The following is a 24,547-nucleotide window of genomic DNA, read 5'->3' on the forward strand; positions in this document are numbered from 1 at the left end:
ATTAGTGTAAGAATTTTATAATTAGATATATTTAAATCGGTATCAAAGTTCACAAAAAATATAACGGCAAAATAAGAGGCTTGCATGGGCTGAAAATAAGAACCTTGCAATAGCCCGGAACATATAAAATCCGATTTCGAGCCTATATAAAAAATTTAATCCGGATCCGGCTCAATGTCAGGGTCTTCTGGCGCTCCATTATGTCTTTTTCTAATTCTATATTTTAGTTGGTATAAATAAACATGCACTAAAAATACCCCGTCACACATGGAGATGAACAGGCGGATAATTCTTTTATTAGGGTCCATTTTCTTTTTGTTAGGGATTTAGGGTCCTGTGTTAATCATTTATATATTCATTTTGTTTATTCAAATGGCCTATCGATTTAATCGACAAAATCAATTAGTGTATAATGTAGTACGTATTTATTATCACAAAATAAATATTTGTTTTACTATTAAGAATTTTCTCATTTCGGGTGACGGATTTACTTTGATTATGTATACATGAAATCTAAATAATAAATATTAAACGCCACGAGGGCATTAAAAAAAATTTTTTGCTGCTTTGAAAATTTATTAATTTAGTAATATATAAATTACAAAGAAATTGGGACATATCATTATGTGATATGAACAAATTGAAAATTGTGTCTACTAAAATGATTGGTATTCACGTAACAATGTCTTTAAATAAATTATTTTCTTTGATTGATAAATATATCGATATATTAATATTATTAAGAGAATAAGAGAAAGGAATGGTTTAAATAATAATATGATTAGATTAAGTGCCTATATAATTATTAAATGTTTTTTTTTTGTTTTTTTTTCTAAACATGATATATGCATTATTTAAATATAATTGTGGCCTTAACCAACCAAATAGTTTGTTTTATGTAATTTTTTTTTTTCTAAATTATTAATCATACTACTGTATATCATCTATTCAATATGTTGAAGAAAATAAGAAAATAATGAAATATTACAAATTTTGATTCAATGTAATAGCTTTTGTTTTCCAATCATCTTGATCTAAACTTCTTTTTTTAGAAAATTTCCCCTTACATTTAGATTTAACACCTTTCCAGGTGTTATTTATTTTGTACTTTATTTTTGATCCTAAAGTGCACAAGAATCCAAAACATCCGTTAGTAAATTCATCATTTTCCTGATAAGTCTCTGTACGACGACGCCTCATAAATGAACTAGAACGTGAAAATATTGATGAGAAAGTATTAGATTTTGATTTTTTATGATGATGAATGGATGAAAAAGGATTATCATTATTTTCTTGAGGAGTATAGGATTGGTTAATTTGTTGATTTTTTGGTGATTCTGGAAAGATATTATTTGATGAAAATGAATAAGAAAAGGATTGTTTAAGTTGTGGTCTTTTTGAAATAGATGATGATTCGGCCATTTCTATATGTTATTAATAATAAGAAATTTCCGTTAATTGAAATATAAGAAAGATGTTTAAATTATGAAAAAAAAAAGATGGAGTTTTTTAAAGGATATTTATACTGTTTTTTTTTTCTTGTAAAATTCATAAATTATATAAATATATTTTTATGGCATGGCTAAATTAACAAATTTATGAGAGAGGGTTATATGAATATTACCTTTCTTAGTAGAAACGCCTCATCAAAATTACTGCGACATTTTCTTTGAGAAAACCAAAATTAGTCATGGGGTGAAAAACAAGGTAACATATGATATAAACTTGTGCGACCGATTATTACAAAATTGTTATTTAAAGTATTTAAGGGGCACACAAATTGTAAACATACCTTTTTTATAACGGAGTTTTAAACATTTTAGACATTTCATTCATAATTAAACCCAATACAATCCAAATAATATGTTTGACAGGCCGAAGTGAATGCCGGAGCAAAGCGAATTCAAAGAAACATGTATAAAGAAGGAATTATTGATTTTAAAACGTTAAAACTCCGTTGATTATGCTGATTATCAACATAACATAAAAAAAAAATAACCGGATTCCTTATTTGGAAGCAATAAAAGTGAAGGTCATTCAGGAGGTAAAAATTTTGATTATTAGTCATACACTCTCATGATTATATTTTCATTCTTGGCATCATCTCATTTCCGTAAATAGTTTTATTAGGGTAAAACTATAAATTTAAAGGTAGGGCCTACTTCAGAATATTCCATTTAGACCATAACGACCTCTTTTTTTTTATTGTAATTAAGCAGCTAAATTTAGTTGGTTTATTTATTGTGTTACGATTAATAAACATTATAATGATAAACGTTTCGGAAATTCCATTTCGGATCATTATTGACTTAATTTAGACTACTCATTTAGTCTATATATATATTACTTATATTCACATTTTATAGATATATAAGATCTTTGAATTCCTGTTTTACCTCTTAATCTTGATTCATTTCTTTTTCTCTCAAAATCATTTATCGCGAAAAAAAAAAAATTTTTATAAAAAAATTTCAAAAAAAAAGAAATTTTCATTTTTTTACTCACATTTATTTTTAAAAAAAAAATCAAAATGGTTATAATACTTTCTGTTCTTGGAATTTGCGGAATTCTTGCTATTGTTATCGGTGGTCTAAGAATCGCTTCTGGGGCAATAGAACGTAAACGATGGTAAATTTTGATAATAGACGATATCAAAATATAGGTATGTAATGATTACTTCTCGTAATTGTCTTTATACGCACGACGCTTTTTTTTTTTAATATCCTTTCTTTAACATTAGATAAGCCGAATATTTGATACTCCTTTTTTTAAATTGTATCATACGGTCGATAAATATAATACTTCTTTTCTAAAAATACCATATGGTAAACACAATTTAAAGGGATGGCAATTTAAATAAAAGGGATAAATGAGCGGCTGAAACTTTTTGGGATAAAAAATAAACATTGAATAATTTGATATTATTATTAAAAATTAAAGGATTTCATAGAATTATATTTTTAGTTAATTTGTAGATATTCATTTTTTATTTTTTATTTTTTATCATATTTTATTTTTTTTTCTTTGATCATTCATACATAATTACAATATTTTCATTTTCATAAACTTGTATAATAACATTTTTTTTTAAAAAAAAAGATCATAATTAATAAATTAAATTTAATTAATTATTTTAATTAGTAATTAAGTTTGAAATTTACAGCGCCTAAAAATTCCATGCAAAGTCATGACATATGATTGTTTTTTTGGCGTAAAGGTTTTAGATTTTATTATTCCGAACCAACAAAAATCGATTGTAACATTGGGTGCAGTCCATGCGAGTCTTGCAAATCACATGTAAAAAAAATGTTCATAATGTTAGGGAATTTATTGGTTCATGATTTGATTGCGATCACGTGTAATAAATATGATTGAGCTCGAATTATATTATTAATACAAATTAAGAAAATCTTAGTATCTATTATCGAAAGGGGCCATTCGATCAAAATATTATATGATCAAATTTAGTTACTCTTAAACTTTATATTGTTTCACTTATTACGCCATGATCGTATCTTTAATTTCTGACGCAGTAATCTAGGCCCGAATTCGGCCCAAGGAATGCCATTATTCGGCAAATTATTTTTCGGTGTAATTACAAACCCAAATTTATTATTATTCTAATGAATAAGTTGTGTGGTGATCGATATTTTTTTATGAAACATCCAATATTGAAATCAGTATTAGTAGTATGATATCTGACAGAGAGTTTTAACATCAAAATTGGATCGCTCGATGCCAAGATATTTGCAAAAAACAATTTAATTTTTAAAAAATGTGCTAAGTGCTAATTTGCTAAAAGTTATCCATTACATGAAAATAACTATCATTATAAACTTAATAACTATTTGCTAAACCATTTAAATCTGCAGGTCTTATTCTTATTTGTCACCGCAGTATTCCTAATGCACCGCAGTATTCATAATGACTAAATTATAACTCGGTTTAAGTAATACAAACTCAGATTTATTATTCTAATGAATAAGTTGTCTCTCGAAAGTGTGATGATCGATACTTCTTATGAGACATCCAATATTGAAATCAGTATTAGATATCTGATAAAGAGTTTTACAATTTTTTTAAAAAAAAAAGTTCATCAAAATTTGGATCGCTGGATGCCAAGATATTTGTAAAAACAATTTTTAATTTTTAAAAAATGTGCTAATTTGCTATAAGTTTTCCATTACATGAAAATAATTATCATTATAGACTAAAATTTGGTGCAGAAACGTTTCGGCTATAAAAATGCCGAAAATCTTTGCCGAAATCCCAAACTAAATTCTAGATTTCAGCAATGGTTTGAGATAGTTAGGAATCAAATTGCTGAAACCTCAAACTATTGCTGACCTATTGACCTGAAACTATTGATTCTATATAATAAAAGTGAGTTGCGATATTTGGATTCGCTGTTTTATATTGATTTATATAATAAAAGTGAGTGTTGTCAAAATCCCAAACTGTTGCCAAAATTCAGGACCATTGCTGAAATTCCGGACCATTGTTGAAATTTAAAATTTGGTGCCGAAATCCCAAACCTATCAACCGTTATAGCTAAAGTATTCAGTTCTTGGAATATAATAATTGTTGTATAACCGAAACGTTTCGGCGCCCAACTCTATTATAGACTTAATAACTAACTGCTAAATCTGCAGGTCTTATTTTTATTGGTCACCGCAGTATTCCTAATGACTAAACTATAACTCAGTTATTGGATGGGGGAACAGAGATATCGGTCGAAGGCCGATATTCCTCATCCAATAACTATTTATTATTGTTTTGAGACAATTTCATTTATGTATATTATTAAATTAACGTTTAAAATGTATTTAATTATTAAAATTCATATAATCGCATTTTTTTTTAGATCCGTTATTTCAAACGGATATTCATATTATAATCAGCAAACAAATTTTGAAATTTGAAACGATAAGGTTTAAAAATTAATATTCGTGAAAAATTAATGATTAAATTAAGAAGTCTAATTCAGCCTTATACTGTATATGGCAATTATACTTCGGGTTTCTGATCATCTCGGGATGTCCGAACTTTAGATTAGATTTTACTAAAAGTAATTTGTTATAATAATTATTACTTCTAATTTCGCTTAAAATGCTTAAAAATTCAAATTTCAAACCTGCAGATCATTATCTTTAATCCGGGATGTCAATCCAAAATTGTAAAATAAAGATCCAAACTCTATTTTTGATAAAACCGTACCCTTTTTTTTTTGTCATTATTTCTTAATTTTATTTATTTATTTTTATTGTTTTTTTTTGTTTTGTTTTCAATTATTAAAAATGCCATTTTGTTTTTTGTTTGTTGTAAGAATTTAAAATTAATTGCCCCGAGTCCGGGCCGGGCCGGGTTTCAAAATATGCATTATAGAAATATTTCCTACTTTGTCAAATCACGTGGATATCATCCGTATCACCTTAAAGAAATTTCTTACCTAAATAACAAAATCTTTGTTAGGTTCGTACAATGAGTTTGTTGAATTTGAATATTTGATGTTTGTTATGTTAAGCCACACTGTGAAAATGTTGATTTTGCGTAAATTAAAATTAATGACTATTTCCTTAAAATAATTTTTTTTTTTTAAAGATAACAAAGCGAATATGTCCGAAGGATTTTTCTATAATTCTTTTTTTAATTATTAGTATAAGAAAAAAGGAAAAATATTTTTTTTACATAATCAATTCATAATCAAGAAATCGGTTTATACCCTGATTGTAATAATATAATTTGCTATTGATATTTCGCAATAAGATCGATAAATTTAATATGATTTAGATCTTTTTATTTTTACGAAATTTTATATGTAGACGATTGTAATAATGAAAGCGAATTACTAATGAGTTTCATTAATTAAAAGTAAATTACGAGATTACAAGAAATATTTTTTTTTTTTATAATCGGTTAATTGATAGGTTATCAGGATTAATATGACGTCACGAAACAGTTAATTCTGAGTTTAAAGTTTATTAATTATTAAGAAATATTTACGTTGTTTATTGTACTAATTATAAATTTAAACTCGTGTGCAGTTTATTTATAACTTTATATATGCGCAGAAATTATTACGTCATTTTGCAATTCAATTATATGAATTGATTATATATATGGTAATAAAAATAAATTAGCTTTGTGAATTATTATCATAAATCACCTAAATCACCTGTAATTTTCTGCTATTGGTCTTTTTTACTGAATCGGAGGCAGGCTAAATTTTTAGTCTTCAAATAATCAATTATAATAATATATATTTTTTTAGATTACTATAAAAAGAAAAGTAATTATTTCTACGCTACATTAGAAAACTCGTTAATGAATTCATATTTATTAATAATAATAACTTTTTTAATTTCTAATGCCCAATTATCTTATGATCATACGTTCAACTTATGCATTATTAACCTCATTTTAAAAATAGAAATCGAATTGCATTAATTAAACCCAATATTAAAAAAAAACAAAAATTTCTTGATTATCCAATATTCCAGCCGGTAAGTAGCGAATTTTTAAAAAAAATAGGGAAAAAATTACCCGTATATACAGTAAATGCTATTACATTATTTTTTATATATTTTATGCAATATTGATCAACGGACATTACCGAAAATACATGTAGCCAATCAAATCAATAAAATTAGAATCTTCTTCCCTTTTAAAGTAATATGTTTATTCTCCAGACTTATTAAAAAAAACAAAGAAAAACATTCTATGAATTTTTTGTTTATCTACGATTACCAATAATGTTTATCGATTGGTATTATATGAAATTATTCAAAAGAAAAAAAAAAGATATATATATTTACGAGTCAAAATGATTAAAAAAAAAAAATTTTTTTCACGATTAATGAATCAGATAGAAATAAAATAATAGAATATCTAATGACCGATAACACCAAAAAACTTCCAGAGTGCGAGTAAGTAAAGATTATAAATATCATTTACAAGAATTAACAAATATTCATCATATTTTTCAATCAAAAACAGATGGGGATATTCGATATCGGATTGTAATTATGATCTAATATTACAAGCGTTCTACATTTGTTCCGATGTACTTTACATAATAGTAATGATTGGAGCGATCGCGTTATTAATGTTTAGAATTATAGCACGTAAAGGACATATTTGGGAGAAAGGATGTTTTGCTCCATTAGAAGGTTATTTATTAGGTGTTTCTATTTTCAGCATGGCACGAGCATTTACAAATATAATTCAACAAATGAATTGGTTTTCAAATAATCCTATATTAAGAGAAATGATTTATGATTTCAGTTGGTTTTCCGGTGATTTTACAATTGCCACGTATTTAGCAGGAATCTTTCGAACGCTTCCAAGAATGACATTCTATAAATTTTCCAACGAAAATTCACCAACCATATTAATACTCAAAGGATCACAAATATCCAATATATTTTGGACATTCTTTTGTATACATATCATATATTCTCAAACATTGGCCATATTAACGGGTATTGCAAGACTTAATCTACCTCCTCATTCTTTTTCAAAATTTTTATGTTTGACGTTCGGATTTCATTGGGCAGGTTACGGTTTGGTGCATTTAAGTTTTGCATTTGCCGCAATTTATTATGGTAAAAGATTGGTAGAATTTACTAAAAACAGTTTTACATTAGCGGGAGTTAATGATGATAATATTGGTATTAATAGTATTATTAGTTCAAGTGAAAGTAGTTTCGTTGGATCAAATCAAAGTATAGATGCGAATAGAAGCATTAGAGCATTAACAAATATAAGAATAAATCAAAATATAAGAAAGGTAATTAAGTTAATCATGTTTATCAAGTTTATCAAAATTTATGTTATATATTAACCTTACATTTTTATATTCTTTTTAAATAATCAGATGAGAATATTAAATTTCTCATGTATTTACATATTTTTATGGCATAGTATATCTTTAATTATAGTATCATTTCTTCATTATATATTATTTAATCAACCAATCGCTAGCAAATCATTTTTCTTTCTTACTAATATTTCTATACCATTAAGTTTGCTTATCGCTTTGATTGGTATTTTACAAGCAGAATTTTATCCTGGATCTTATGAATTTGTCGATTTTTATGCTATGAATTCTTTATGATAAAAATTAATTTTATTATGATTATAAGATTATGATTATGAATTATGAAATTTATGTAATTTATGAAAATAAAAAAATTTTATTTCTATTAATTGTTCTACTGCGGAATTTTTTCGTGGCGCCACTTTTTAACTGCATATTTCACACGCATTTTTACTTTTTATGTCCATCATTTTTTTTTCAATGGGGTTGATGAGGTGATCTTATAAGGAGGATAGTTGCGTTATTATAGCAGAATAATAATCAAAGATTTTCCCACGAAAATAAACGTTATCTTCTAATCATTATTTTTAATGATCCGAAAAATTTGCGTACGTATATTACTTTATCTGAAAGGCGGTATGCTTTGCATGTGCCCTCAACACTCCATCCTAATTTTGGTCAAATGGCTGGTTTATACTTACTTATTCCTGCTATTTTATAATACGTTGATCAATAAGCAATTTAACAAATACGGTCATAAATCTATAGACTAATCCTATTTAATCACTTATATATATATAATACTGTACGAGAGAAAAAAAAAATTTCTTACGTTTACTTTTGTTCATTTTTTTTTATATTTTTACATATATTTTCTTTTTTTTTCTTTTCTTTCATTTTTTTTCATAATTCATATTTTTCTATTAACAAAAAATGACGCATCGCGATGTTAATAATCCTATATTATTCGAAGTTTCGTGGGAAGTTGCAAACAAAGGTATTTAAAAAAATAATGATGGTCTCTTAAAAAGATGATGATGAAGAACTTAAATGAACTAAAATTTCCCTAAAATTAATTTTCCCTAAAATTAATTTTTCTTTAAATTAATTTTTCTTTGATAGTTGGCGGAATTTATAGTGTAATGAGATCAAAAGCTCCAGTTACTGTTCATGAATTTGGTGACCGATATACTCTCATTGGTCCCTTATATTATAAAACTGCAATGGCTGAAGTTGAACCTGAAGAAGTGTCTAATCCTTACATGAGAGAGGTTCTCGAAGAAATGTCTCGTCAAGGAATTCGATGGATGTATGGAAGGTGGTTAATTGAAAGTGCTCCTCATGTTCTTCTCTTCGATACTGGTTCAGTTTCTACAAGATTGGAAGAATGGAAAGCTGATTTATGGAAGGTCGCCAGTATTCCTTCTCCCCCAAATGATCAAGAAGTTAATGATGCAATTTTGTTTGGTTACTTAGTAACCTGGTTTTTAAATGATGTAATTTTTACGTATATTACGTTTTGTGTTACCAAACTTTACACACACGTGATTTCATATGATATTTAAATACTAATTAAAAAATTTAGTTTGTTGCTCGTGAAAAAAACGCCGCGGTGATAGCACATTTTCATGATTGGTTGGCCGCTGTTGGAGTTCCTCTCATAAGGAAACGTCATATCGATTTGGCGACTATATTTACCTCTCATGCAACTTTACTTGGTCGTTATTTAGTTTCCGGTTCTGTGGATTTTTATAATAATATAAAAAGTTTCAATGTTGAAGAGGAGGCTGGAAAACGTGGAATATATCATCGATATCATATTGAACGTGCTGCAGCTCATTGTTCTGATGTATTTACTACTGTTAGTCAAATTACTGCTTATGAAGCCGAACATTTGTTACGAAGAAAACCAGGTGAGTTTAATGATCTGTACTAAAATTTATTTATTTATTTTTTTTAAAAAAAAGTATATTTTATAATACGATAAATTTATTTAATTTAGATGGTGTCCTTCCTATTGGGTTAAATGCAGTGAAGTTTTCCGCTATGCATGAATTTCAAAATTTACACGCACAAAATAAGGAAAAGATTCATGATTTTGTTAGGGGACATTTTTATGGTCATTATGATTTCGATTTGGATAGTACATTATATTTCTTTACAGCCGGTCATTATGAATTTAAAAATAAAGGCGTTGATACATTTATCGAATCACTAGGACGTAGGTACTTTAGAAAAAGCTATTCCTGATTCTATTTATAAAAAATATTAAAACTGCTTTAATTTCTTTTCATTTTATCAGGTTTAAATTCTCGTTTAATAGCTTGTAATTCGCCGACAACTGTCGTGGCTTTCATAGTTATGCCTGCTGCTACACAATCTTTTGCCGTTGAATCTTTGAAAGGCCAAGCTGTTACCAAGCAATTAAAAGAAACTATAAAAGATATTACGGAAAAGATTGGACAAAGAATATTTGAAAAAGCCGCTCGCTATGCTGGGTAACTTTTTTAAATTTGTTTATATAAAACATTCACTTTTTTTATTTATTACGTCAATTTAAATATCATTATTTTTTTAACTTACAGTGGTGATATCGTGGATGCGATAGTGGAACCTGAAGAATTACTCACAAGTAAAGATAAAGTATTCTTGAAAAGACGTGTCATTGCTTTAAAACGTGGAGGATGGCCACCAATAGTCACACATAATATGGTTGATGACGCATCAGATCCCATTTTAAATGCTATTCGTCACGTACGATTGTTAAATAGTCCAGGTGATCGAGTGAAAGTTATATTTCACCCAGAATTTATGAATTCTGGTAGTCCTTTAATTGGATTGGATTATGAAGATTTCGTTCGTGGATGTCATCTTGGCGTTTTCCCCAGTTATTATGAACCTTGGGGCACGGCACCTGCAGAATGTACTGTTATGGGTGTACCTTGTATCACATCAAACCTTTCGGGATACGGTGGCTTTATGGAAGAAATACTTGAAACACCTGCTGGTAACTTTATTAATAATATATATGATTTTTGATTTTTAATGGAATCAATTTAAAAATATTAATATAAAAAATTTCTCTTAAAGATTATGGTATACACATTGTGGATCGTCGTACAAGGTCGACTGAAGAATCAATAAATCAGATGGCTGATTATATGTTGCAATTTTGTCAAAAATCCCGACGTCAGAGAATTACTCAACGTAATAGAACTGAAAGGTTATCAGATTTATTAGATTGGAAAATTATGGGTATGGAATATGTTAGAGCAAGAAAGTTAGCTTTATACAGAACATACCCTGATTCATTTGCCGGAGCTGAAGCTGGAGAATTTGAAAGTTATATTAAAGCCAAAATTCCTAAACCTTTGTCAGCACCTGGATCCCCTAGAATTAAGGGTAGTGGTAGTGTTGCTGACGATGAAGAAATCACGGAAGGGATGAGTAATTTTAATATTATTGATGAAGAAAATGAGGAAACAAGATAATGGTTTTTTAAACAAATAATTATCGTCTAATAATTTTCTTTATTTTTTTTTCTATCCATGATGTTAGAAGCTTCAAATATTTTTAAAAATATTTAATATATTGATTTTGATGAACAGTAATAGAAAATAAAAAAAAAAAATGTATTGTATTTTTGATTAATAAAATTTCATTGGATTTGACAAAACTATTTACTTGTCAATTATTATTATTTTATTTTATTATTTTATGAGATAATTGGGATAATTGGAATAATTATTAATGGATGGGATGTATGCAAAGTATTATCTATTTATTAGTCGATTAGTAAAATACTGGTTGGTTTGCAAATTAAGCAAGTATTATCTATTTATTAGTTGATTAGTAAAATACTGGTTGGTTTGCAAATTAAGCAAGTATTATCTATTTATTAGTTGATTAGTAAAGGTTTAAAATTAAATATATAATAGGAATGTATAATAGAATTTTATATATGTCATGTGTAGATAAAAGTATAATTAGGGGGGGCTTAATCACTTTCTTAACATTAGGATATTTCAATATTGCTGAGATGGTAAGATCTAAGGAATGTACTAAGTTTTTTTAATCTAGTAAAGCTATCAACAATATTCTGTCATTTCAGATCTACAAATAGAGTACGGTCTTTTATCTTTTGAAAATGCAAACGGTCCTGCAACTGATGTATTTCCTAAAGATGCAAAAAGTTCTGTAACTAAAACATCTGATTCAGCTGATCCAGGACTTATGAAAGACTCTTGATAATTTGAACGGATCGGAGCTTATGTTTTACAAAAATGATCTTAATAACAATACAGACAGAATAGCTTATCTGAGAGCGAGAATGCGAGATCATGATTTAAAAAACGTAGAAAAGGAATTTTTTTTTTTGATTGTTTATGATTTGCTTTTGTTTATGTTCATCACTTCTTCGCATTTTCAATTTCTCTATTAGAGTTCCATCCTAAAACTCTTTGGTAACTTTGGTTACATTTGCAACTGTTGTGGGTTTATTCGTGCAAATCACAAATTATAAGAATGAAACAAATCAAGTTATTTATATATCTTTCTATGATGTTGTATTTGTATTGGAATATATAGAATTTATTCGTTTGACAATTTATACATCAGGTGTTTGTCTCCTAATCACAATATTATTAATAAACTTCAACCATAGCATTCATTGGCCCTGGTATAATAATCTCGGATTGGTTCTCAAAACAAGCAACTGGATTGTAAAAAATCAATTCAATTAATTGTATTGAATTTTTAACTTAAGCTTTATAAATCTAAAAAATCAATATTTAATATAATTAAATTCCAGAAATCTATATTTTAATAGAATGATAATAAATTACAAATTGATATAAGGGAAAGGTTAGGTCAAATTTTAAATACTCCGTATCATGTGATTGTAGTTTAGATGCTTTTTCCGCAGTACATTTCAGTTGACAATGAAAATTTTGTTAATTTCCTAATTTGGACTTTGTGGTTAAATCAAATGCGGAGTATACGTAAATCGAAAAAATTTTCAGAAGTTTTCATTTTCCTTTTTTTTTTCTTTTAAAAAAAAGCTAAAACTATTATATAATGATTCATTTCTTCCCATCCGGAGTAATGATTCCGTTATTCTTTTTTATAAAAATGCTCGATATTCCTCATATTCCTCCATAAAAAAAATTTCAATATTATTCAAGTGTAAAAAAAAAAAATGAGTCAACAGAGTCAATATCACCCCGACGTTGAAATTGCAGAATTTTATTCTTCAAAAGATGAAATTGAAAATATTCTTAAGGAAATAACTGATATTCCAATAATTGTCAAACAAAATATAGGAATTTGTAATGCGTTAAAAAAACGAGTTTGTGACGCAAATTTAACGACAGCAATTAATATTAAAGTTCAAGAACAAGAATTTTTTAATAACCAAAATTATCAATGTTTACAAACTTTAATTCTTGCCACAAGAAGAATTAAAACCTTTATTAAAGAAATTTCTCAAATGATAACTTTACCTCAACCAAAAAGTATTGAGGAAACTTATAAAGCAATATATAGAGATTTTGAAAATTGTTTAATCAGTTTGGAGATTAAACTTCCTGATAATTATGAAGTCGATCTAGAAGAATTATTTAAGGTAAGCTTTTTAATATAAATCTTATATAATCATAAATTATTGTTAATATCCTAGGAATTCAAATTTTTATTAATAATTTTAGAATCATTTAAGAGCTGATCCAGAGAAATTAATTAAAGTAAGCTTTTAATATAATCTTATATATCATTAATTATGTTAATATGTTCAGAATTCAAATTTTTATTAATAATTTTATAATTTTAGCGTTTTGAAGAATTTGGAGATGATGTAAGAGATTTACAGGATGGGTTTTCCTCAATGGTTTTACAACTAAGTGAGTTGAATGAGAAGACTGATAGGGCTAGTAACAAAACACAACTACTAAAATTCTCTGACTTCAAAGAAACTGCTAAGGAACCACGTAAAGGGGGACGCGTGACTAAATGGGTTGATGTTAAAAATAGATGTAGAGAATTCGCATTCAAAGATATTTCTGAGAATAAAAATGTTATACAAAATCAAGTTACAATTCTTAACGAACTTCACGATTGTCAAAATATCATAAAATTTTATGGAATTACTTGTGATGGAAATAAATGGTACTCTGTAATGGAATGGGCTGAGTATGGAAATTTACGCGAATTTTATACAACTCGTAAAAACTTATTTGACATTAGATTAAAATTGCGTATGTCTCTTGATATTGCTCGGGGATTGAGTTTTTTAAGAAGTGTAGAGGTAATTATTAATCATTTACTTTGATAAATTTATTTTTTATAAGCAATTTTTATTTATTATTTTTTTTTTTTAGATTTTGCATCGTGATATTAGAGCCGAGAATATATTAGTAACACTTAATGATACAGCAAAACTTGCAAATTTTCAATTATGTCGCACATTGAGAGCAGCTACATTTACATCACCTGAGTTCAAACGAAACAAAAATTTAGAACGGGTTCGTTATTGCGCTCCCGAATTATTATCGGAGAGGCTTCCATATCTCAGATATGATTATAACTGTGAAGTTTATAGCTTTGGGATCCTGCTTTGGGAAATAGCTGAAGAGAAAACTCCCTATAGATATTGTGTGGATATTCCAAGATTGACCAGTCTTGTGAGTGAAAAATATCGAGAATCATTTTCAGAGAATAACATGATACCAGAAAAATTCAAAAATTTATCAATTAATGGTATGTAAAAAATTAATAATAATAATAATAAATTTGATTTGAATAATAATAATAATAATATAATATATTGATTTGATTTCGATGTTTAGCTGTTAATCACGACCCTGAATCTAGGCCAAATGTTACAACAATGTTTGAAGTTCTTTGTGATTGTTTTGAATCTTTTGAAAGACCTCCACACACGCATACACCTTCAAATTCAGCTTCTAATAGTTCACAAAACAACCAAAATCGTACACCACCAGAACCTACTCGAAAAAATTCACTAATGCAAAAGATCCGTATGAAAATTTCAAAGAAGTAATCACACCTACAAAAAATTTAATATATAATTCTTGAGTAAAAAAATATTTTTTTTTGAAAATTGACATTTAACACTTACCAAATAATGTGCCAACCGCTTAGATTTTAATGTTATATATGTACCACCGAAAGTTAAATCCACGTGACTATGATTTATTGTAAATTTTTACTTTTTGCAAAAAGTTACCAACCATATTTTTTTTATTTTATCCCTTCTTTTCTCCTTATTATCTTTTATTCGTTAATTCCTCTTCCTTTTTCTTTATTCACTTTTATTCACTTTCCCTCCTCTTTTATGTATTGTGACAAAAACATATACATTTGACAAAGTATGTATCGAACTTAATAAATGACAGTTATAACTAAGAATTTCTTTAAATTATTTCCGTGGTTTCTTTTTTTTCGCCGAAAATTAAATTATAGACCAAAATGGAAAAATGAAAAAAGGCACGAAAGCCACGAATATATAGCAGGAGTGTATTAATGCCCAAATTATTATTCCAAACTTACGACAAAATTATGGAAAAAGACAAAGTTCACATTCTATTAAAAAAATGTTGAGGTATGCAAAAGCATTATTAAAAGAAAGACCGAAACCATAAAGAACAAGAACAAATTAATAAGACTATTAGCAGCACGGATTCAAAATTACGAACCTGACCTTTTAAGAGTGAGCCAAAGATTGAGGGAAGATTAGAGGAAAAACCAGAAACAGGACTAAACGAATTACCCGAACTAACTCAGGAAGAAAAGGGGAAGTAGAAAATAGACATTGATAATTTAAATGATGTCCAGATGACGAGAGTATTATTAGAATGTGGAGCAGATACTAATAATGATTGGAAAATATGAATCAACCTTAATCATAACCTATCCCAAGAATAAAAATGCTGTACAAAATCAAGTTACAATTCTTAAAGAACTTCACAATTGTCAAAATATCATAAATTTTATGGAATTACTTGTGATGGAAATAAATGGTACTCTGTAACGGAATGGGCAGAGTATGGAAATTTACGCGATTTTTATACAAGTCGTAAACATTAGATTAAAATTGCGTATTCTCTTGATATTTGCTCAGGGATTAAGTTTTCAAAGAAGTGTAGAGGTAATTTATTAATCATTTAATTTGATAAATTTACTTTGATAAAAAAAGAGTTTTTTTATAAGCAATTTTTAATTTTTTTTTTTTATTATGATCGTGATATTAGAGCTGAGATAGTAACACTTAATGATACAGTAACACTTAATGATACGGCAAAACTTGCAAATTTCAATCATGTCGCACATCAAGAGCAGCTGCTACATTTACATCGCCTGAGTTCAAACGAAACGAATATTTAGAACGGGTTCGTTATTGAACTCCCGAATTATTATCGGAGAGGATTCTATATCTCAAATATGATTATAACTGTGAAGTTTATAGCTTTAGGATCCTGCTTTGGGAAATAGCTGAAGGGAAAACTCCTATAGAAATTGTGTGGATATTGTAAGATTGACCAGTCTTGTGCGCGAAAATATCGAAAATCATTTTCAGAAAATAGCACGATACCAGAAAAATTCAAATATTTATCACTTAATGGTATGTGAAAAATTAATAATAATAATAATAATAATAATAAATTTGATTTGGAAAACAATATCTTATAATATATTGATCTGATTTCTGTTTTAGCCGTTAATCACGACCCTGAATCTAGGCTAAAAGTTACAACAATATTTGAAGTTCTTTTGAATCTTTTGAAAGACCTTCACACACACATACGCCTTCAAATTCACTTCATTAATTGCTAATAGTTCACAAAACAACCAAATTGTTCACCGCCAGAATCTATTCTGCTATTCGAAAATGTTCACTAATACAAAAGATCCGTATGAAAATTTCAAAGAGGCAATCACGCCTACACAAATTTAATATATCAAATTCAAAAATTCTTAAAATAATTTTTGAATGTGCCGACTGGAAACAAAACTGGACTTGGGAATCCGGTATAATCCGGTATGATCATCACAACGCAACATCTTTCTTATTTATTTTTATCTACCTTTAATATGTGTATTGTTGCTCAAATTTGATATAACAATAACATACACCGAAAGTAAAATCTATGTGAATATGATTTATTTAATCATCTCTTTAAACATCACCACAAAATCTCCTTTTCCCCCTTTTACAACATTAATCTCGCCACTCTTTTATCCTTAATTTCTCTAAAATCTCAAAATATTTTAATTTTTGAAAAGAAATTCTCTGAAATATTTTCAAAAAATTTTTCAGAGTTTATTTCTCTACTCTCCGATAATATCGGAGGAAAAATTTCTAACGATTGATGATGGCCTAATAAAAATGTAGACATTTAAAAATTATTCTGGGCTTTGAAGGGCATGGATGTATCCTCTTCGCTTTCCTCTTTTCTCCTTATTATCTTTATTCGTTAGTCCTCCCTTTTTTTCCTTATTCTCTTTTATTCACCTTGCTCATATCTTTTATCTATCATTATGTATTCCGATAACGGTGGATACAAAGACACACATTTGATAAAGTATATATCGAATAAAAAGAGAAAATTAATAAGATTAATAAACAAGAGTTATTACGTGCAATAACAACATATATAATAAGATTTTCTTTAAATTATTTCCGTATTTCTTTTATTTTTTTATCTTTGGTCTATATCTTGGTTTTTTTTTTCTCCGAATATTAAAATATAATAGGCCAAAATGAAAAAGCAGGAGGAGCCAATGCCCAAATTATTATTCTAGACTTATGACAAATTCCCTTTTCCTCCATTTATTAGTCATTATCCCCCTTTCCCCCTTCCTAGTAACCCGGTTGTGGATTGGGGAAGGTCGATTATGTCAGGTGTTGTCTTTGAAAATGTTTTATGTAAACATTATTAAAAGAAAGACGAAAACTATAATGAGTAAAAACAAATTAATAAGATTATTAGCAGCACAAAAATCTGAAACAGGACTAGATGGCGAGGAGTATTATTAGAATGTATGGAACGAAATATAACGAAAGCAAGGGGCAAGAGTGCAAGTACAAGGAAAACGGACGAAATAATAGAGGATAATGAGGAGAGAGGTGATAAAATTCTAACGAAAGCATCTTGTTAACAGATGTTAATGCAAATGATCTGCGTGGAGAAATTCTCAGAAATACTTGGGATAGGGAAATACATAATAAGGTTATAATATATTTAGATAGAAAGATAAATGAATTAAAAGGTGATATGATTGAAGAGATTAATAATAATTATGAAAGGTTATTTTAGAAAATTAGATATATAAAGGATTGGCATAAATTAGGTTTAAAAATTAAAGATAAATATTTATTAGAATTTTAGAAAATGGTTATATAGACACCTTTTGGAGGGAATAATTTATAGTTACAAATAACCGGCTATTTTGTGCTGTATATCAATCGTAGAGATCAAAAAACAAACGAACTAGTCCGTTTTATCATAAATACTGGGTCTCCAACTGGTGATTACGTGAAGTACTTTTTACCCAAATATTTCCAATCGGAACGGAACATTCAGAGCCAGGGACGAGAGAATGTTTGAGCCGTAAAATTTTTAAGACCAGTATTTTTACGTTCTCATGATGTAGAGACGCGCGCTAATGAGCATAGGAAGTGTGCTACGGGAAGTGTGCTACTCCCTGTTTCTGCCCTAATGAAGTATGTCGTCACACTCTAATCCTACCTCAAAAATCTGGAGAAACTTTAACGATCAAGAAGCCGTGTTTATTTCGCGATAATTCATATGGTTGTAGATACGTTTGCAAGTGAACAAGATCGTCAGCGGATTGCACTTACTTTTGATTTTGATCTTCTCATCTTCCTGGTTTTTATGGATTGCTATGGTCGTTTATTTGAATGTGTCACGTATTATTGAAAATAATGCATTAGAAGAAGCCCACACCGAACCGGTTATTAACAGTTGCACGTTGAGTGAAGATAATTATGGGCAGGAAATGATAACACCAAATATACATTTATCTCTTCGATGTTGCAGGGATTATGGACCATTGTACTCCTTTTGGTGCTATTCATTAAAAGTAAGATATATGTCAAAGGTTGTGGCTAAGGGAATCAGATGATGGTTTACCACAGTTTGTGGGAGATGATGGAAAAGTATATAAGTACAAACCAAAAAAATCAATCATCACAATTTAGCAGTAAAATTTTTTTTATGATGGGCAAAACGGCGATCTCTACTTCAAAGCATCCACTTTACCTCTTATTAATCCTAACGTCTCATAAAAATAATCCCACAGTCGCCCTATGCTATGATAAACTTTTTACCAAGATGGGGAGTTTAACTGTGCTTACACAAATACTTGAAAAAGTATTTGTTGAGCCTTCTTTACATATTGGCAAAATCTTAACGTAATATTTGCACTTGCAAGTATTTTTTCATTTGATTTATTTTATTTCTGATGTAAAGATAGAATTTAAAAAATATCAAAATTGCAAATAAAATTTCAATTGTGCTTTTACATTATTTGCGAATTTTTGAAAGAATAAAGTTTGAGTTTACTAATTGTTGGTAAATAAAAATTTAGCATGTTGTTTGATCGATGGTGAGAAAAAGGCGAAAGGACAAATTTATGATTTATTATTATTGTACAACTAAATACCAAACGCAAAACTTTATGTAAGCAAACACAGAAAGCTTTGAGAATTGACAATTTATTCGAAAAAATAAGAATGGACAATACATCAAAATATATATTGCCGATACTGTTTAAAATTTACTAACTCTCAGATTCAAACTTCACCGAAAAATCCAATACGGAAATTTGATAGTCCCGAAGGAGAAAATCAAGATGATGATCAGACTGATGCATCGGAGGCGAAAACGAACACCTTGACTTCAGCTAAGATAAGTGTCCAGACTGAATTCCGCTTGTCGGAGTTGAATCCAAATGAACCGTTTCTTATCAAAAACAAATTTGATATACTGTAGATACCCTTATCCTTCATTTACAGCAAAAATTCGAAATGTCTAAGGAGAGATTAGAAGAATGTAAGAAAGATATTATATTAGAATTGGATGATTACCAGAGATATTGGGGAAAAAAAATATTATGTATAAGCATATGAGTGTAGCCGAGTTCTTAGAATACAGACGGCTGAAGAGGGACTCCCTGTTACCAATCTATACAAAAAATAGGTTAAAAGATCGAATATGACATGGAGTAGATAGAGTAGTAATGTATAGAGCGTCATCGGTCATCATGTAGCCTTATGTGTATTAATAAAATTTTGAAAGCAAATTATTTTATTAGTCTTTTCCCTGAATGTTCCAGCCTTACTAATAAAAATTGTGTATTGGATAAGCAGTATATTTTCTCCTGTGGAGTTTCAATAACTAATGAGTCTATTCTGTTTATGATCGTTCCGAAATGCTATCGGTGATTTATGACAGAATGATAAACGTTCACAAGACAATAGAAAAAACAATCGGAACTATGAAATAAGACAACTGTGACCGTGATCACGGTCTCGATATTGAGAAATATGAAATATGTTTGTGCTGCGGAGAATAACACAATTAGTGGAACTGGAATTTCGTGTTGAAATAATCAAGTGTTGCTTCGTCGATGGTGTAATAAAAGGAATCAACATATTCCCATTAGGACATTCCGAAAGGATGTGTATATTCGCAATGTCATCTACATATTGTGAAAGTCACGTGATTTCACGCAAAAAGTTTCCAACATAAATTAGATAGGAATAAAATTATAAAACGGCCAAATTTTTAGCTTTTATGTTTTTCGCAAATTTGTATTTTTATTATTATTTTATTTCTATACAAACATCTATATAGTTAAAGTAATAGGAAACGGTACTATAACGTTACTGTATGGAGTAACGGTTTTGGTATGGCCGTATGGAGGGAGGTAATCTGTCAGTTATTTGTTGATTAAATCCATTATTTTTTTTTTCAGATTCATATAATGGAAATAGTTAATCCTCATCTTGTTCTCGAATATGCGGACAAAACATTAAGAGATTATCTAAGAGACGATACTATACCTTTTAAATGGGAAAGCCAATTAAATTTCGCCAGAGAAATTGCAAATGCGATTTCATGGTTACATGTTGATAAAGAAATCATACACGGAGACCTTGTAAGTACAATATATTCGTATCAGTTATCTAATATATTTATTGCGCAATTAACATATTCTTTTTTTTAGCATCCCAATAATATCTTAATAAATGATGGTAAAATAAAGGTAGCAGATTTTGGCCGCTCATGTCAAAAAAAAGAATCAGTTAGTCATACTAAAGCATATAGTGTAATACCCTATATGAATCCCAAATTTTTTGAGCAGAGCCTAAGTTCACCTGAAATTCAAAAATATGGTTTGACCGAAAAATCAGATATATATAGTTTAGGGGTATTATTCTGGGAATTAACAAGTCGTTCATCACCTTTCAATTTCGAAAAAAGATTTGACCGTGATTCTATTAAATTGATGATTTTGAATCGTGTAAGAGAAAATCCTATTCCAAAAACAAATGATAAATTCGTTTCACTTTATAAAAGTAAGTAAAAAAATAATTGTATAATTTATTTTTGCAATAAGATTAATATAATTTAATCTCTTTAAATAGAATGTTGGCAACATGAACCAGACGAAAGACCACCTATTTGTCAAGTAATTGAAGAACTTGATAGCCTCCATCTCTCTAATCGAAGATGAATTCCAGCGGTACAACCTGTGTTTCATGCTCGAGACGATTGTGGAAGTTTTGTCTCTAGCATTGATCCTATAATCAACAATATACCAACTAATTCTAACAAAGTAAAATAACACAAGATAAAGATTCTGACTTGAACATTACAACATATAGTAAATAGACTATTCCATTTTATAGTATTATTTCTTTTTTTTCATTTACGAATACAACTATATTTTCGAGTATATTTGAATAGAAATAAAAATTTTTCTGCTTATTGATAAATTAATCACGGGTGCGAGATTACCGGTGTCACATGATGAGCTTTCTAGGCGATTGAAACTTTTAGATGTTGTACAGTACGTAATTGTCAATTTGTGTGTATAGGTAGTGACTATATGGGAGGACGACTGTACATATAACTTTCAAGCTTTTGGATTTCAGACTTGACCCTTTCTTATTCTGGTTGATTTTATACGTTTTTACTTTTATTTCTCTGTGAAAAATATTTCGGTTATTAATAAAACACATTGTGCCTTTATTCCTGTGCTAAAAAATAAATTTTTTTATTCTGCACTGAAAAATATTTTGTCGAAAAAAAAAACTCATTTTTACCTTTATTTCGGTGTTAAAAAAATTTTAAGCTATAAATTTATTACTGACATTTCTCAAATCTGGAAAACTGCGCCACAACGGTCAAAAGCCCGCTATTTAAATGGTTTTTTTTTTATCACGGGGCTGCAGACAAAATCATATTATCATTATGAAAGGTCAAAACAAACGCCCAATATCCAAATATGTGCATCCTAATCTCCTGATTAAACGCCCAATATCCAAATATGTGCATCTGATTAAACGCCCAATATGCATCCTAATCTCTGATTGATAATTCAACATCAATATTAATAGCTGCGCCTTAAAAAGAGTGACACCAAAAATACGTTAAAGATATTATTAGATGATGAGACATTACGAACAATTCATCGTTATGAACCTCAGGACTTTAAGAATCTTACTAAGATTGCTTCTGGAGCATCCGCCCTTGTTTATTCTGGTCGGAAAAACGCATCAAATTTCGCAATTAAAAAATTCAAAAATCCCAAGGAAGAAGCTATTATTAAGGAGGTGTGTTACCGATACAGTTTTTTTATATAACTATTTTTGATATTATTTGTTGATTAAAATCCATTATTATTTTTTTTCAGATTCATTTGATGGGAATAGTTAATCCTCATCCAAATATAATTACGTTTTATGGAGTTACGAAACTTGATGAAACAAATTATTCGCTTGTTCTAGAATATGCGGACAAAACATTAAGAGATTATCTAAGAGACGATACTATACCTTTTAAATGGGAAAGTCAATTAAGATTCGCCAGAGAAATTGCAAATGCGATTTCATGGTTACATGATGATAAGGAGATCATACACGGAGATCTTGTAAGTACAATATATTCGTATCAGTTATCTAATTTATTTATTGCGCAAATAACATATTCTTTTTTTTTTTAGCATCCCAATAATATCTTAATAAATGATGGTAAAATAAAGGTAGCAGATTTTGGCCGCTCATGTCAAAAAAAAGAATCAGTTAGTCATATTAAAGCATATGGTGTAATACCCTATATGGATCCCAAATTTTTTGAGCAGAACCTAAGTTCACCTGAAATTCAAAATTATGGTTTGACCGAAAAATCAGATATATATAGTTTAGGGGTATTATTTTGGGAATTAACAAGTCGTTCATCACCTTTCAATTTCGAAAAAAGATTTGAACGTGATTCTATTAAATTGATGATTCTTAATCGTGTAAGAGAAAATCCTATTCCAAAAACAAATGATAAATTCATTTCACTTTATAAAAGTAAGTAAAAAAACAATTGTAAAATTTATTTTTGCAATAAGATTAATATAATTTAATCTCTTTAAATAGAATGTTGGCAACATGAACCAGACGAAAGACCACCTATTTGTCAAGTAATTGAAGAACTTGATAGCATTGATCCTATAATCAACAATATATCAACTGATTCTAACAAAAGTAAAATAACACAAGATAAAGATTCTGACTTGAACATTACGACATATAGTAGATAGATTATTCCATTTTATATTATTTTCTTTTTTTTTTCATTTACGAATACAACTAACTATATTATTGAGTATATTTGAATAGAAATTAAAAGTTTTTCTACTTATTGATAAATAAATAATTGAATTTTTAAGTGTATGTATTGTCCAATAATGCCATTTCATCGTTTTTGTCCTTCAAATTAATCAGATTACCGTTTTAGTGTCACATGATGAGTTTTCTAAGCCACAGCTTTATTCACATCTCAATAGCGTAATTCTAAAGAATGGCTGATTTAGCAGAATACACTCCTAATACCTCATCAAGTGGGATTCCGTGCTCTTTGATATAATCGCTAATCAAATAAATATTTACTTGATTATATGTGCAGTATGTGCCAGACAGCACGAAAAAATAATACGGAAATGTGAATACTTGGAGTACGCATGCAATGTGTTACCCAACAGGGCGGACATACCCTATATCACATGTTGATCATTTGCCGATCATAATAAATGTGATATCACATTAACTTTGAAGCCTTATCTCAAGCTATAAATGTTCTAAAAATTATATTTAACTGTTTTGTTTAATAATTTAGGTTATCAATAATTAAATATAAAAGTATTGTAGCAAAATAAAATGTGGTTCCAAATTTAGCCTTAGGTTGAAATTTTCAATAATTCATATATATGCTGATCATCTGCTAATTTGACTTTGAAGCTTCGGGCCATGCCACAGAACTTCGGGCCAAACTTGAAACTTTCACAGTATGCTATTTAGGTATTCAAGAATTAGTGGCTAAAATAAACCTGAATAATTTTTGATAACCCGAAAGTTATCATTAAATAAATGTTTACAATTATTGTAAAATTAATATATGTCTGATATTTGACAAA

General features: G+C 28.5%; 6 protein-coding genes across 6 annotated transcripts; 5 read left to right on the top strand and 1 right to left on the bottom strand.

The window, feature by feature from the left end:
* Positions 1-529: 529 nt before the first annotated feature.
* Positions 530-1,486, bottom strand: OCT59_005765 (uncharacterized protein). The gene has a single exon (XM_066140822.1). The coding sequence runs from the start codon at positions 1,420-1,422 to the stop codon at positions 985-987; it is 438 nt and encodes a 145-aa protein (XP_065997670.1). The 5' UTR covers positions 1,423-1,486; the 3' UTR covers positions 530-984.
* A 5,253-nt stretch (positions 1,487-6,739) lies between these two features.
* On the top strand, positions 6,740-8,206 carry OCT59_005766 (uncharacterized protein). Its single transcript, XM_066140823.1, has 4 exons — positions 6,740-6,926; positions 6,997-7,481; positions 7,557-7,789; positions 7,877-8,206. Exons 1-4 carry the CDS (start codon positions 6,892-6,894, stop codon positions 8,114-8,116), a joined length of 993 nt encoding a protein of 330 aa, XP_065997671.1. The 5' UTR covers positions 6,740-6,891; the 3' UTR covers positions 8,117-8,206.
* Positions 8,207-8,818: 612 nt separating this feature from the next.
* Positions 8,819-11,508, top strand: OCT59_005767 (glycogen synthase). Its single transcript, XM_066140824.1, has 6 exons — positions 8,819-9,315; positions 9,405-9,732; positions 9,822-10,040; positions 10,122-10,317; positions 10,405-10,826; positions 10,910-11,508. The coding sequence occupies exons 1-6, from the start codon at positions 8,962-8,964 to the stop codon at positions 11,308-11,310; spliced, it is 1,920 nt and encodes a 639-aa protein (XP_065997672.1). The 5' UTR covers positions 8,819-8,961; the 3' UTR covers positions 11,311-11,508.
* A 1,340-nt stretch (positions 11,509-12,848) lies between these two features.
* Positions 12,849-14,876, top strand: OCT59_005768 (uncharacterized protein; the record flags this gene model as incomplete). The annotated part of the gene is made up of 6 exons (XM_066140825.1): positions 12,849-13,442; positions 13,525-13,560; positions 13,647-13,716; positions 13,786-14,120; positions 14,194-14,572; positions 14,662-14,876. Exons 1-6 carry the CDS (start codon positions 13,017-13,019, stop codon positions 14,874-14,876), a joined length of 1,461 nt encoding a protein of 486 aa, XP_065997673.1. The 5' UTR covers positions 12,849-13,016.
* A 5,969-nt stretch (positions 14,877-20,845) lies between these two features.
* OCT59_005769 (uncharacterized protein) lies at positions 20,846-21,598 on the top strand (the record flags this gene model as incomplete). Its single annotated transcript, XM_066140826.1, has 3 exons — positions 20,846-21,019; positions 21,089-21,440; positions 21,510-21,598. 3 exons carry the CDS (start codon positions 20,846-20,848, stop codon positions 21,596-21,598), a joined length of 615 nt encoding a protein of 204 aa, XP_065997674.1.
* A 740-nt stretch (positions 21,599-22,338) lies between these two features.
* OCT59_005770 (uncharacterized protein) lies at positions 22,339-23,799 on the top strand (the record flags this gene model as incomplete). The annotated part of the gene is made up of 5 exons (XM_025318503.2): positions 22,339-22,416; positions 22,485-22,700; positions 22,781-23,017; positions 23,090-23,441; positions 23,511-23,799. 5 exons carry the CDS (start codon positions 22,339-22,341, stop codon positions 23,672-23,674), a joined length of 1,047 nt encoding a protein of 348 aa, XP_025175926.2. The 3' UTR covers positions 23,675-23,799.
* Between the last annotated feature and the right edge of the window lie 748 nt (positions 23,800-24,547).

The sequence above is a fragment of the Rhizophagus irregularis genome, chromosome 14 (assembly GCF_026210795.1).
Source record: "Rhizophagus irregularis chromosome 14, complete sequence".
NCBI lineage: Eukaryota > Fungi > Glomeromycota > Glomeromycetes > Glomerales > Glomeraceae > Rhizophagus > Rhizophagus irregularis.